The sequence below is a fragment of the Eptesicus fuscus genome, chromosome 21, assembly GCF_027574615.1.
Source record: "Eptesicus fuscus isolate TK198812 chromosome 21, DD_ASM_mEF_20220401, whole genome shotgun sequence".
In the NCBI taxonomy this organism is placed as follows: domain Eukaryota; kingdom Metazoa; phylum Chordata; class Mammalia; order Chiroptera; family Vespertilionidae; genus Eptesicus; species Eptesicus fuscus.
Genome location: NC_072493.1, coordinates 12,896,867 through 12,911,736, shown reverse-complemented (window position 1 = coordinate 12,911,736; position 14,870 = coordinate 12,896,867). Strand labels below are relative to the sequence as shown.

The 14,870-nt window shown below is 49.1% G+C and overlaps 1 protein-coding gene across 2 annotated transcripts in view; it reads left to right on the top strand.

Annotated features, from left to right (window-relative positions):
* Positions 1-57: 57 nt before the first annotated feature.
* PSKH1 (protein serine kinase H1) overlaps positions 58-14,870 on the top strand; it is a 30,893-nt gene continuing 16,080 nt past the window's right edge. For both annotated transcript variants that reach the window (XR_008554973.1, XM_008139926.3), the window contains exons 1-2: positions 58-137; positions 5,766-6,792. Coding sequence is in view for 1 of the 2 variants with exons in the window: in XM_008139926.3 (XP_008138148.1) it covers positions 5,836-6,792 (957 nt within the window). In the remaining variant the exon portion in view is untranslated. The remainder of the gene's footprint in view (positions 138-5,765; positions 6,793-14,870) is intronic.

The window sequence follows — 14,870 nt, the reverse complement described above, 5'->3', positions numbered from 1 at the left end:
TGTTTTGGCGTCAAGCGCGCTCTGTGATGACGCTACGACGCTAACGCCTGAGGATGGCGGCGGCGGCGGCCGTGGCCGCGGCCCCGAGAGGGTTAGCACAGCCGCCAAGACACCGAAGAGCCCGCCGCCCCCGCGAGGTGAGGCGGCCCGGCCCAGGGCTACGGCCCAACGGGCGGGAGGGGCTGACGAGCTGCGGCCACGGCCGCCTCCAGGCGCACCGGGCCTGTCTTTGCCCAGACTGGAGCCCTCGGCCCGTGCCAGGTGTGCCGGGGCCTACGGGGCTGGGGAGCAGGCCAGGCGATGGCTGCTCGGGGTCCCCGGTGTCCGAGACTAGAGTGGCCTTGAAACATGCTGTTGCGCTGGGTAGCCTTTCTCTGGGACCTCGTGGGCCTGGTGGACGTGGTCAGTTGCCCTGCCTGCTGTTCAGCCAGCCGGCGTCGGTCACGGTGAACTAACCCGGTTGTCCTCACTCCCTTCTCGTGTCCAGCATCTACTCCACACCCTTCCTTTGCGACTGAACGCCAGGGGCTGGCGGGCAGCTGGTCGCTTCCTTTTTCACTTTGGGAAAAAGCAGGCCTGAGTCCAGCCAGGTCGCCTGCCCCACAAGCCAGCCATACCTTCGCCCAACTCCATGCTCACTCCCGCTAAATGAAGCCGCTGAAGTGATTACTTCTCACCTGAATAAGCCCTTTACTGCCGAAAACTGGCTCACTGATGCCTACAGGATAAAGGCTAAGCCTCTTAGGAAGGCATTCAGGGCTCTTCATAATCTGAGAGGCCTAATTCTGAAGTCAACACCTGTGCATTTCTGTCTTCTCTTTACTAGTACATATGTTGTTGGGGCGTGTGTGCCTTCTGTTAGCTCTGTGGTTTAATACCCTTGTGCTTTAGAGACCCAATTTTCTCTTTTGTAATACCCTTCCCTTTCTCCCACCGGTATGGAAAATTTACATTTGTCCTTTAAAATTCACCTTAGCTTTCATTTCCTTGGAAAAGCCTCCCTTGCTTCACATGTAACCATTGACTCCTCTGTATTTTTATTCATTGGACTGCTGTTGACTAGATCATGTTGTGTCAGGTGATAGTTAGTTTGGGGATTGTGTATCTGTACCTGAGTATCTGGCTCTGCCTGACATAACAGTAGGAACTAAATCCACTGGGATAGATTGTTGGTTTAAGAATGGATACTGTGCCTGACTGGTTTGGCTCATTGGCTAGAGCATCAGCCTGCGGATTGAGGAGTCCCAGGTTCGATTCCGGTCAAGGGCATGTACCTTGGTTGCGGGCACATCCCCAGCGGGGGATGTGTAGGAGGCAGCTGATCGATGTTTCTCTCTCATCGATGTTTCTAGCTCTCTATCCCTCTCCCTTCCTCTCTGTAAAAAAATTAATAAAATATATATTAAAAAAAAAAAAAGAATGGATACTGATTCAGCTGTACCATTGAGCACCTATCAGGGCCCAGCATCTGAGATGAACACAGCTCACCTGTGTTTCGTGTTTGCACATGCATGCATATGTGTGTGGTATGTGGTGCAGCCTTCTCAACCTTGGTAGTCTAAAGGAGATTTTCAGAATACAAATTCAAGAGTGTCACTCTCTGAGACTGATTCAGAAGATCTGGTATCTGGATATATATTTTGAAAAAATTCCCCAGGTGACTTTACCGTGCTTCCTGGTTGGAGATCTTTGTCATTGCCTCCAGGAAGCTCTTGTGTCTTTGTCTAGTGGGAAAGACTAGAGGTGCCTTGTGGCACCCGTTGCAGTCTCATTGTTCTGCCCATAACTTGGGGAAGCAGTATGATTTGATGATTAGACATAGGAGCTTTGGAGTCAGAAAGACTGAGAGTCAGTTCTTGGCTTTTATGAAATCTTGAGACTCGCTGAGTCCTAGTTTGCTCATTCCAAGATAGGAATAATCATCACTACTTTATGTAGTTGCAGAGAGGAGTGAGAGTGCATGTAAGATACTTCTCACAGTAGGAACTCAGCAAATGGAAGCCACGGTATTTACTAATGACTGTTCTTCCCAGAATATGTCCCTTGTTACTAAGAGCTCATCTTAGTAAGCCTGTTTGCTCTTCAGACTGATCCTCCTGTAGGAAGCTGCCTTGTGTTATGTGACTTCCTCAACTCTGGTCATTGGGGAAAACTCTGACAAAACTGCTGCTACTCAGGGCAGTTGTAGTTGGCTCTTCCCCCAGGAGAGATTCGGAGTGCTGACTCACTAGACCTAATTGCATTGTGCAGATCTAATTGCAGTTCTTGCACTTGTTAAGTTGTATTCATGGGCTAGAGAAAGAGCAGCTTTCAGGAAATTTATTTGCTTCTGACACTGAACTAGAGTTGCCCCTCACCTGGAATGGAATACCCCTGCAGATCTTAGTCTCTGTGGAATCTGAACTAGATACTGGGGTTCTTTGTCAGTCGCATACATGGATGAGACTTTCGTTTGGCTTTCTGTTTTACTTTATAAATGTGAACGTGTTATGTGGGCAACTTCAGTCCTCTTCAGAACTTCCCGACTTCATGACGTGAATGGGCAATAGGTGTTCCAAAAACATTGCTCTTAATTTTGGAGATAGCTGGGAACATCTGTCTCTGTTGAACCCAGGGTACACAGAAAAATTTGAGAAATACAGCCGTGGAAGAAGGGAAGCAGTTCTGTTTTTTGAGAGCTGGAGAGAGACTTACTTATTTGAACTTCTTTTCCTTCCAAGAATCATACTCAGTGAGTATTAAGCTGATTTGTGTTGGCTAGGTCATCACTGAGCTAATTCTTGGTATAGCCCTCTGTTGCCATGGTGTCTAATGTGATGCTAAAGTAGAAAAATGTGGTGTTTAAAGTAGAAAAATGTGGTGTTTTCATTTGCTGGAAGGAAATGATCTCAGAGGGATCCCTTCCAGGCTGCCAGCCTTTAAGTGGCCTCACTGGGCATTATAAGGGTAATGGACTAAGGAACTTTTGGTGTGGAACCATCTAGACTGTAAGTTCCTTGAGAGCACAAACTATGGTTCCCTTCTTTTTAATGTAATTAAATTGATTAGTTTATTTTTAAATTAATTTCAAAGAGAGGAAGGGACGGGAGAAAGAGATAGAATGATGAGAGAGAATCATTGATCGGCTGCCCCTTAGGGATCTAGCCCGCAACCCGGGCATGTGCTCTGATCAGGAATTGAACCGTGGCCTCCTGGTTCATAGGTCAACACTCAACCACTGAATCACACAGGCTGGGCTGTGTCTTTAGACACAAACACTAATAATTTGGTGTATGTTCCCTCAGTTTTTTAAACTTATGCATTTACTAGTCTATACATTTCTACAATATCTATTTTTATTAACTTTAAAAATGTAGTATGTGGTGCCTGGCCTGCAGTAAATGTCACATGGATGTTCCTCATGCACTGCACACATCAAAAACTGAACTCCTCCCACTGCTTACTAAACCTGTCCCTCTTGCTGCACTCCTGACCCTTTTGCCCAGGAGCCTTGAGTAAGGGACTGGAGTGCTGCCCTCACTCCACCCTTTCACCCCTTATGCCCAGCCTCCAGTCCCTATCAGTTCTCCTGCTGACATCTTTCCATTCACCCCTGTCAGGGCCACTGTCCCCTCTCTGGTCCTTTTAGTCCACTTTGATCCTCCTCCAGTTCAGCCTCACACTTCTTTCTAAACACAGGTTGAGCGCCTCTCGTTCTTTGTAAACCCTTTGGTAGCTTCCCCTCACCTCCCAGGAAGGTCCTGGCTCCTCATCATAACTTGTGCTGCTCTCTACAACCTGGTTCCTGCCTACTTTCCAAAACGCTAGCCCCCCACAGGCCTGTTTTCACACTACCCAGTTTCCTGTTTCCAGGCCCAGGGTGATCCTCTGGGCCTCTGGGTCTATGACTATGTTATTCTCTCCGCCTAAAACTCCATTCTCATCTTTCCTCACCTGACTTATTCTTACATCAAATTCAGTGTGGGGGTCACCTCCTTCAGGAAGCTTTCCCTAACCCCTGCGCCAGTCTACATATATCTAGTATTGTTTCTCAAGCCTAACACTTACTGTGCTATATTGAAATTATGTTTTTATGCTTTTCTCTTCATTTAGACTATGAGCTTATTTACCATGTTCTGCTTGTGTGTTTGTGTTTGTGTGTGTGTTTGTGTGTATGTTGAAATATAACCTATATTGGATGTCTTATTCATTCCTGTATCCTAGTACATGTTCAATAAATGTTTGACCTGGACTGATAATTTTATCCTCAATTCTGTATGTCATAATTAATAGGAAATTCTCAGCTCCCTTCTTTTACCCATGGGGCCCTCAGATAGACTTAGGGAAGGGCAGCCTGAGCAGAGTGACCTCTGGAAAGTAGTACTTCTGCACTTCACCTTGTCCAGGGTCCCACCAGCCATGGGGTACTAAGATCAGAACATCTCTGTGTGGGAAACAAATGGGGAGGGCTCCTGATCCTCTCAGCCCAAGGAAGCAGAGCACCCTCATCCACAGCCTGAGTCACATCTAGATGAAGCTGCTAGTGTTCCTTCTGAGCTCAAGGCTCCCTTTGCCTCTTGAATGATGCCCTGTTTGGTGGCTACCTGATGGCAGTGTGCTAAGGCTTGTTGTCCCAAGTTCACCGGGATAGATTTCAGCCAGCTCTAGGACTTAATGTGACATTTTAGCCATCAGTGTGGTGACTGGGGAAGTGAGTAACCCTGAAACACTGTCAGGGTGAAGATGGTGCATTAGCAAAGTAGTGGGAGCTGTCCAGGAAAGAGTGAGGTTAGTAGGGCAGAGACCCAGGGCAGTGGGTGGTGGTTGCAGGGCGATCATGCCTGCAGGAGGCATAGAGGGCCCGGAAAGATATACAGGAGGGAGCCCTGGTAGGTCATAGTGTTGGGAGAGTAGGCCTCTAACATTCTATACCCCCATTTCAGGAAAGATAAGTCAGAATAATAAGAGGAATGATTTTAACATTAAGAAAACAAGACTGGCCGAAACCGGTTTGGCTCAGTGGATAGAGCGTCTGCCTGCGGACTGAAGGGTCCCGAGTTTGATTCCAGTCAAGGGCATGTACCTTGGTTGCGGGCACATCCCCTGTGGGGGGTGTGTAGGAGGCAGCTGATCGATGTTTCTCTCTCCTCGATGTTTCTGGCTCTCTATCCCTCTCCCTTCCTCTCTGTAAAAAATCAATAAAATATATGAAAAAGAAAACAAGACTGCTTGCCTTTCCCTCACTCCTCCCCTCCCCATCTCCCTAGGCATGTTACCATTAGTTGCCTCACTCCCAAGTCCCAAAGGCCCTTCCTTTACCTCTATAACTTATTTCCTAAGCCCATTTCTTCTAGGAATTAACTTTTTCTACCTCTGTGAATAAATGTTATGAATAAATGTTCTCTTATATATATAAAAGAAGAAAACATAGAACTTAAACTAGGATAAGGAACCCAGGCAGAGTAGGGAGGAAGGTGGGGGCAGTAACAACTGAGCCTGTGCTTGTTCCTACCCTCTCTCAGGGTTGAAGAGCAATGTGAGAATCAGATCCAGGAGATGTAATCAAGATCATGATGCTCAGATCTAGTATTTCATCAAGACCCTCCATTGAGCCTGGGCTCTGAGCACTTAGGTATCAAAGCCATCCTCCCTTCCAGGAACTGTATTAGAGCCAGGTCTTCAGGCTAGGGTTATCGAGGGACAGGAGTAGGCAGGAGGTGGATGGCTGGTAGGCCTTCAGAGATGTCCCCAGCTATACTGAGTTGTCCTCTCTTCTGTCTGCATAGGTGTAGACGGGGCACTGCCTGCAGAGCAGGTCCTGCCAGCCTCGCTGGAGAGGATGCCCCCGTGTCCGTGATGGGCTGTGGGACAAGCAAGGTCCTTCCCGAGCCGCCCCAGGACGTCCAGCTGGATCTGGTCAAGAAGGTGGAGCCCTTCAGTGGCACTAAGAGCGATGCATATAAGCACTTCATCACAGAGGTGGACAGTGTTGGCCCTCTCAAAGCTGGAATCCCAGCAGCCAGTCAGTGTGCCAACCCCTGCCCGGGTGCCCCCACTACCGGCTACACAGAGCCTCCTTCAGAACCACCACGCAAGGCCAGGGTGGCTAAGTACAGGGCCAAGTTCGACCCACGTGTGACAGCCAAGTATGACATCAAAGCCCTGATTGGCCGAGGCAGCTTCAGCCGAGTGGTACGCGTGGAACACCGAGCAACCCGGCAACCATATGCCATCAAGATGATTGAGACCAAATACCGGGAGGGGCGGGAGGTGTGTGAGTCGGAGCTGCGTGTGCTGCGCCGGGTGCGCCATGCCAACATCATCCAGCTGGTGGAGGTGTTTGAGACTCAGGAGCGTGTGTACATGGTGATGGAGCTGGCTACTGGTGGAGAGCTCTTTGACCGCATCATTGCCAAGGGTTCTTTCACTGAACGTGACGCCACACGGGTGCTGCAAATGGTGCTGGATGGCGTCCGGTATCTGCACGCACTGGGCATCACACACCGAGACCTCAAGCCTGAGAATCTGCTCTACTACCACCCAGGCACTGATTCCAAGATCATCATCACTGACTTTGGCCTGGCCAGTGCTCGCAAGAAAGGTGACGACTGCCTGATGAAGACTACCTGTGGCACACCCGAGTACATTGCCCCCGAGGTCCTGGTTCGAAAGCCCTACACCAACTCAGTGGACATGTGGGCACTGGGTGTCATTGCCTACATCCTGCTCAGTGGCACCATGCCCTTTGAAGATGATAACCGCACCCGGCTGTACCGGCAGATTCTCAGGGGCAAGTACAGTTACTCGGGGGAGGTGAGTCTGCCCTGTCCCTCCGATGTTGGGAGGCCCATGGGTGGGGGGTCCTGCCCTTCAGCTTTCCATCAGAAGAATGCTCTGATGGAAAAACGATGAAATAAGACTAGTAGGGCGTGTGAGTTTGGGTTCCCCCCAAAATGAACCCAGAGACAAGGACTTACGAGCACATCATTTAATTGGGATGTGATTCCAGTAAGCATAAGTGAAGGTTGGGGGAAAGAGGCAGAAAGGGAAAGAGCCGATAAAGGGTACATTAAGGAGAGGACTGCCACTGTGGTCCACTGGAACTCAGTCCCACTGGGGACTGTGAATAATCATGCGAAATGCGTCTCAGAATTGTACCCTTGAGGTGCAGGGAAGTGAGTGATTTTTAATTCATTGACCCTGTATGAGTCAATAATATCTTTGGGGGCTTTAAATCCCTAGCACTTCTGGGCTGTCCTGAATGCCAACTAGTGTCAGAGAAAGTCCTCAGGCAAAGAAGCAGAGAGCTGCAGGTACTGGCAGTGGGAAGCTGTTAGCACACACAGGAGCACGTCAGCTATAGGTGAGCTTAGGTGGGCTGATAGGACATGGGGCAGGGCCTCCACAGTGTCTGCTCCATAGGGACTGGTGCAAGCTAGAGTGACCATGCCCTGTCTAAAGGAACAGCTGCTTCTCACTCTGCCCAGCTTTGCCCCACAGCATTGAGGACCCTGTACTTCCAGATATTCCAACTTTTGAAAGAAAATCAGAAAAATCTGATCTTAAAATTTTGGAATCTAATTCATATATTTAAGCAGTATCTTGTGTGCCAACAAATGGTAATCTGCAGGCCAGATTCAAACAGCTGGCCATCAGTTTGTGTCTTGGCTCCACTGATAACTGAAAAAAATCCATTGGGTTTCAGCATTGCTTAGAACCGCAGGAAGGTGCAGAAGAAGTAAGGGCTGGTCCGTTCTTAGGCAGGACTCTGACTGGTAGGCAATGAGGCTGACCTCAGGAAGCAGGGCTGCAGGCATAATGGTGTGCTCAGGGAGGCTGTGAAGAACAGATTGTTTTATAACTTTACGTAGGAGGTAAGATGAGCTTTGTAGGAGGACAGGATTCTGCCAAGGCAGTGAGGGCCCATTCCCAGGTGCCTCTTACAGAGTGTTCCCCCCAGTGTGTCCCTCAGGCCCGGGCTTGCTGAGGAGCTGTCTGTGTCTCTTGAATAATGTCATGGAGGGGAGGGAGCTCTGGGACTGGATTTCTTCTGCAGCCCAGCTTTCCTCTCAGAGATTTCAGATTGGGCCTTCTCTGGCCCCAGCCAATTGACCCAGAGCAGCGTTACCTGCAGGAGTCACCTAGAAGCCTCATGCCACTTTGCCTTCAGCACTTGAGGTCCTGTGCTCCATCATCCTCCCTGACAGCTTCCAGACATGGTCGTGGGGTCAGTCAAGGACTTCCACCCCATGTGGATGGGGATTGGCATTCTCTGGGGGATTCAGGTCATGTGTCTCAGGATGGCGTGAGGAAGGGAGGGAGGCCTTCCTCTTCTGGCCATCTCCGTACTGGCCACAAGCAAAGGAGAAACTGGAACATTCTCCAGCTCTCCCCTAAAGTTTCTCATGTTTTCTTCTTTGCTCCAAATGGCATTCAACAAAACAAGTATTAACTGGCTGTGATGCCCACACTGCAATATAGTGGTCACAGAGGACATTGTCCTAGTCACTCTGGGCTGGGTCTCATCGTGGGTCGGAAGACCCAGTATCCACCTCACAGAGGCAGTGTTGTGCCTAGGCCAGTGATGGGCAACCTTTTGAGCTTGGTGTGTCAAACTTCGCCAAAAAACTGAGCATAACTCGGGTAGTGTGTCACTTTGAGGAAAAAACATTATTTCGCAAATGTTTCATCCTCAGGAGCAGCAAATGTTTCATCCTTGGCATGCGGCCGCCTCAGCGGCCGCGTGTCATCAGAAATGGCTACGCGTGTCAGTGCTGACACGCGTGTCATAGGTTCGCCATCACTGGCCTAGGCCCTGCTAGTTTGCTGTGCTCTGGGAGTTCTAGCCCCTGGAGCTCTGTGTGGTGTCAGGCTGTTAAGCGTCCAGTTGGCAGAGGGAGTAGCAAGTTTAGCTATGGGAGGGAGGGAAGTTCCCTAGAGATGCTGACAAAGGAAAGACTATTTAGAAAAGTCTGTAGGTTTTCCGAAGAGTTCCTGATTCTGGCAATTGTTGAACAGGCAATTTATCTAATTGGAGCTTACAGAGTCTTGCTAACAGGCTATTGATTATCTGAGGGTGGAGAATGACAAATGAATGCAGTACGGAGTGGACTCAGGCTTCCTGCTCCTACTATAGCCATTAGACTGGCTGAGATTCTACTTCCTGCTCTGCTGGAATCATAGGGGTCCAGTGACAGAGAGAAGCGCACCAAGTTGGTCCTCTTCAGTACCCTATCCCTCCCAATCCTGATAGTCTGGGTGCTCTAGCCCCAACCCTGGCTTCATGCCTTATCCCATTTCCTTATACACCATAGACCCAAGGAGTTTGCTCAACTCACACACTCCCACACTAAGCTTTTGGTCAGGCTTTCCCCTCTGCTCCCAATGTCAGCCTTAGAAGAGGTCCTTTCCAAGTAATGCTGACCACTGCCATGGTGTAGTGCCTGCTGAGTACCTGGCACCGGACTGAGGGTTCTACATCCACCATCTCTAATCTCTACAACAGTCAGTTTAATCACCCCCATTTTACAGATGAGGAAATTGAGGCTAGTGAGGTTAAGTAACTTGTCCATACTCTCACAATTAGAGGGTGTCAGGCCTGGGATTTCAATCCAGTCCATCTTGGTTTCAGAGGTCTTGGCTTTCACATCCATACAGACTTCTGTCCCTGACACATGCCTCTGCATGTTACTAGAGTCTGATTCTGCACTTTCTCAGGCTGAGAGTTGTCTATGGACATCTCTCTCTTCCCTGGCTTATGAGGCCCTTGAAGACAGTGTGTGTATCAGTACATATGCTCTCAGTACTTTCTCCTGACTTCTCCTGAGGGAAGTACCAGTGATTGTTGGTGATGACCTCAGAAGGAACCCAAAAGTTACTGGCAAACCTGGCTGCCTGTGGTGGCTAGGGGTGCTCTCTTCTGGAGGCTGGATTCCAGGAAGAAGTGGGGAGCCTGTTGGTGATGTGCTTAGAGGGTTGCTGGTCAGACCTATTAGAAGTAAACAAAGGAATCTTGGAAGAGGAGGGAGTGCTGGGAAGAAGGCTGTGACAGATTATTTTTAGAGGCGAGATTTAAATAGTTACCTGGTGACTGGAGGTGCTGGAGTGGAGAGGGCCAAGCCAAAGTCACAATGGAAGTGATGGGGAGATGCACTGATCAGATGTGAGGAAGGCCTGTGTGACTGTGTGATTAGTCTGAAGACACAAGGAGCCATCTTGAGAGAGCAAGCTTCCTATCATGGAAGACCTCAGGAGGACTAGAGCAGCTGTTTGTAAAGGAGTGACACAGAAAGTGAGTCATCATCTGTACACCCATACTAGAGTACTCTTACCATTCTGCTTGTAGATTCTGTGATTCACTTGACATGAAATGTGACGCCACTGGCCTAATGTCATTGCTTTTGTCAAGAGTTCTATTCCTAGAGCAAGGACAGATGAAGAGGCTCTTGGATTGATGGCAGATGCCATCAGCAGCTTTTCTGCCTCCCTGTATTTAGCAACCTTTAATTGTCATCCTCTTCTGAGCAATCTCTGAGCTGTGGGCGAGCCCGGGTCACTACACCAGGAACAGATGGGATTGGGTAAAGGTTTTCACAGAGCCTCGTTCAGGAGAGTGAGTGCTGCTGGGCAGAGGACAGAATCCTAGTATGAGAGGAAGCCCACCTGCAGGACCGATCTGCCACTACCTGGGGGATAAGTGTTGGTGGGAGGTGGCTTCTCATGGGTGGGTTTCTGGGCTGACCATCTACTTGAGGTTAAGGGCAGTTAGTTGAGCCATCTTATAATTCTATAGCTCTGCAGTAGGATGAATGCCCAGAGCCAGAGTTGACATTTACATTCCCGTCTTAGCTCTTCCCCATTTCTTAAAGTGATTCTGCTCTGAGTGTTGAAGATAAAATGAAGTGGAGAGGATGTGGCATGTGTCAGTCTCTCTAGGTGAAGGGGTTCAGTGCCTCTCGGGGCTGGTCATGCACCTGGTTCACATGTTCTAATAGGGAGCACCTGGATGAGGGGATAAGACCTTGCCCAAGAGGCATGGGGAGGATCGCTGGGGGAGGTGGGAAAGCTAGAGACTGGGTGTATGTTTAAGCAGCAGACAGAATGCAGGGCAGTATGTTTTCTAGCTCAGCTTGGATTCTGCCACATGCCTTTAATTGCTTGTGTTCCCACTTCCATTGTATATGGGGGTTGTGACGGATCACCAGTTCTCCATTTTTTTCTCACTGCCCCCCTGCTGCCAGAGTCCGAGGATGGCTTTCCTGTGTCTGGATAGCTGACAGCATAGAAAATTAAAAATTGACTTCACATTCTTTGTTCAGAGTCATCCCTGAGCCCTTATTTCCTGCCTGCCTGTTGGTGGCTACTGGGTATCAAGTGCTAGATGAAGTTGCTCTATACAAGGGTCACAAGAAGACAAGCACTACCCCCATACCTGTTCAGAAAGGATTCCTTGACAAGGGCCACCGTACCTCACCAAAGCTCTGGGTACAAGTAGGTGTTTGACAGATAAGTCTCCCTTGTTCCCTGCAGGAGCAGATCCCTCAGTCCAGATCCCTGTCGGAAGGTGGCATGGTTTGGTCACTGGGTGTAGGCAGTGGACCTCATTGGTCACTGTGGTTGGAGACCTCCTCTTGGTTTGCTACTTCTTGGAGGAAGGCAGGAATGGGTCTATCCTTGTGAGTGTTGACCATCTACTTGGGGTCCAAGGGCAGTTAGTTGAGCCAACTTATAATTCTGATAGCTCTGTGAAGGCAGGACGCAGGCTCTGAGTAGAGAGGCACAGCAACCCCTTCATGTGCCATCTCTGGGCCACCACTTGGCTTCTTGGAGCCCTGTCTTCTAGGCATCCCTCTGCTGCTGCTGCCCTGGTTGCACACTCCCCAAAGAGCAGTACACTTCTATTGTGGCAGAAATAGGTGCCCATCTCTCCATATTGCTGCATTCAGCCATTCCTACTAAAACACCTTGCTATGACCATCTATAGCAGGCGTCCTCAAACTATGGCCCGCGGGCCACATGCGGGTGTTTTTGCTGTTTTGTTTTTTTACTTCAAAATAAGATATGTGCAGTGTACATAGGAATTTGTTCATAGTTTTTTTTAAACTATAGTCCGGCCCTCCAACGGTCTGAAGGACAGTGAACTGGCCCCCTGTTTAAAAAGTTTGAGGACCCCTGATCTATAGCATCTCATTAACCCAGGGTCAAAGCTGCTTTTCATCACTGCTGTTTCCCACCTCCAGCCCCCACCGAGGCCTCTTCAACAAAAGGGACGTATCGTGGGTTGTGTTAGGAGTGGTTATTGGTGCACCATCTGTCCCCTCCCTCTCTTGCTCTTATTGTCTGTCTCCACCTGGATAGCTCTGCCCTCTCAAAGGCCCTGTCACTTCTAGGCCCTCACGTTCCTTTGGGAACTGCTGGGGCTGTTGTCTCTCCCACATCTGACCTCTTTAAATCTGCTGATGGCCTCCCCTCCTGCCCACACTGAGATGGAAGCGCTGGTCCAATCCCCCACCCCCAGTGGCTTTCCAGGCTCTCTGTCCTCAGTCAGTTCTCCCATCACACAAGGTCACTCTTCTCATGCATGCCTGCCTGGCCTTGGTTTGTCTGTCTCCTGATGCAAGTTTGGTGTCTAGACTTGATCCCCACTCCAGTGTGGTTTGGACAGAAAGCTGGCACCTTTATCTCTTCACTCATCTTGCTACCCCATGTAGACCAAGTGCCTGCCCTGAGCTGAGTCCAGTGTACCAGGGGCAGAGGCCACAGTGTGAGTGCTTTGCTAATAGCCATCAGGCTTCCAAACTCTCAGAAATTAGAATTCTAATTAAATTAGAATTAGAAGTTAAAAAGAAAAAGAAAAGCCTGTTTGGGCCTTGGAAACCTCAGCAGAACCCATGGGTGGAGATAGAAGAAACCACTATGCAGCAGGCTCTGAAATCTAGAACCTTCCAGGGCTGCTTCAGGTCATGGTTAAAAGCAGACATTCCTCGGTTGTTGGCACAGGTTGCCAACATCCCCCTGATTCCACATCAAGCCCAGAGCATCTTTCCTTCACTTTGTGGACTCTGGGCAGGGACAGGTGGAGGCACAAGATTTCATTTTGTTATTCCTCTCAACTTTCAGAATACATCTTTACTAACCTTGAAGTTGTCATGCCTTTTCTCATTTTATTTTTATCTTCATTCTCTGCCTCTTTTTTTCAAATTTATTTTTATTTCAGAGAGGAAAGAAGAGGGAGAGAGAGAGAGATAGAAACATCAATGAAGAGAGAGAATCATTGATTGGCTGCCTCCTGCACAACCCCTACTGGGGATCGAGCCAGCATCCTGGGCATGTGCCCTTGACTGGAATTGAACCCAGGACCCTTCAGTCCACAGGCCGACGCTCTATCCACTGAGCCAAAACCGGCTAGGGCCTCTGCCTCTTTTTAAAACTCTGTTATCGCCCGGACAGTGTGGCTTGATCCATGAATCAGGAGGTGGCAGCTCGAGTCTTAGGGCACATGCCCAGGTTTCGGACTCGATCCCCAGTAGGAAGCGTGCAGGAGGCAGCTGATCAATGTTTCTTTCTCATGGTTGTTTCTATCTCTCTATCCCTTTCCCTCCCACCCCCTCTAAAAATCAATGAAAACATTAAAAAAAAAACACCCAACTCTAGGATCTTCCTTCTTTTTCTCCCCTCAGGCTCTCCTCCCAATGTCCTTCTCTTTTCTGCTGCTCTGCCCCCACCCACACCCTGCTGGGTCCCAGGGTGATGGAAGCCCAGGCACCGCAATGGTGAGTGTCTTGACCAGAGGAGGTGATGCTGGTTCCACTGCTCCAGAGTGCCGAATTCTGCCGCAGCTTTCCAAACGCTTTTCCTCTGGGCAACATCAGTGTGTGCTGTTCTTGTCATACTAATAGTTCTGTTCTCTTGAGTAAACCTGAAGCTCCATTTTCCAGAATTTCCTCTGTGCCCTTTTCTCTGCTCTCATTTAGGCCCACGTAAGTACAGGAAGGAGGCCTTTGAGAGTGGGAATGCTGAGTCTGAAAATACATTTGAGACAAAGCTGAGGGAAGAACTGAGTCATGGGAGCAAAGCCCAGTCTTCTTTCTTCCCTTCCTTCCCCTAGCAGCTCTTTGGTGGGGCTGCCTTCTCTGCCAGGGAACTTTCCCCAGAGTCATCATAGGCTGGAAAAGAACCCATACAGATCAAGAGGTCAATTTGGCTTAAATGTTAGATGCCATGCTTCTTTTCCTCACACACACCAAGTGAGGAAAAAGATGGAGAGCTATCTTAAAATTTAGAAACTGGAAGAGACTTAGAATTCATTGCATTTAGCTCCTTCAATTCATTGCATTTAGCTCCTTCACCGGTTTGGCTCAATGGATCGAGCGTCATCCTGCGGACTGAGGGGTCCCAGGTTCGATTCCAGTCAAGGGCATGTGCCTGGGTTGCGGGCATATCCCCAGTGGGAGGTGTGCAGAAGGCAGCTGATTGATGTTTCTCTCTCATCGATGTTTCTAGCTATCTGTCCCCCTCCCTTCCTCTCTATAAAAAATGAATAAAATATATTTTTTTAAAAAAGTGAGGAGGCTGTGATTTCTCTAAGGTCACATAGAGAAGGTAGAACTAGAACACGGTTGCTGAGCTTGCAGCCTAACACTTTAATCTGTCACCCAGAAGCTATTTGGAGAAGACCCCAGATCTTTCTCACACCTCGCTTGAGAATGGTCAGATCTGCCTGCCAAAGGAGTTTAGGGGAAGCCCTGTGAGCTGGATTTGCTGCTGGGAAGAAGCAGCAAGCTTCCTCCTCTCTCTGCAGCCAAGGCCATCCTTTGTCTCCTTAGCCCTTGAACTCCAGGTGAGACCGCTGTATGGCTTGGGTAATGTTCTTGCCAGGCCCTTGTGACATT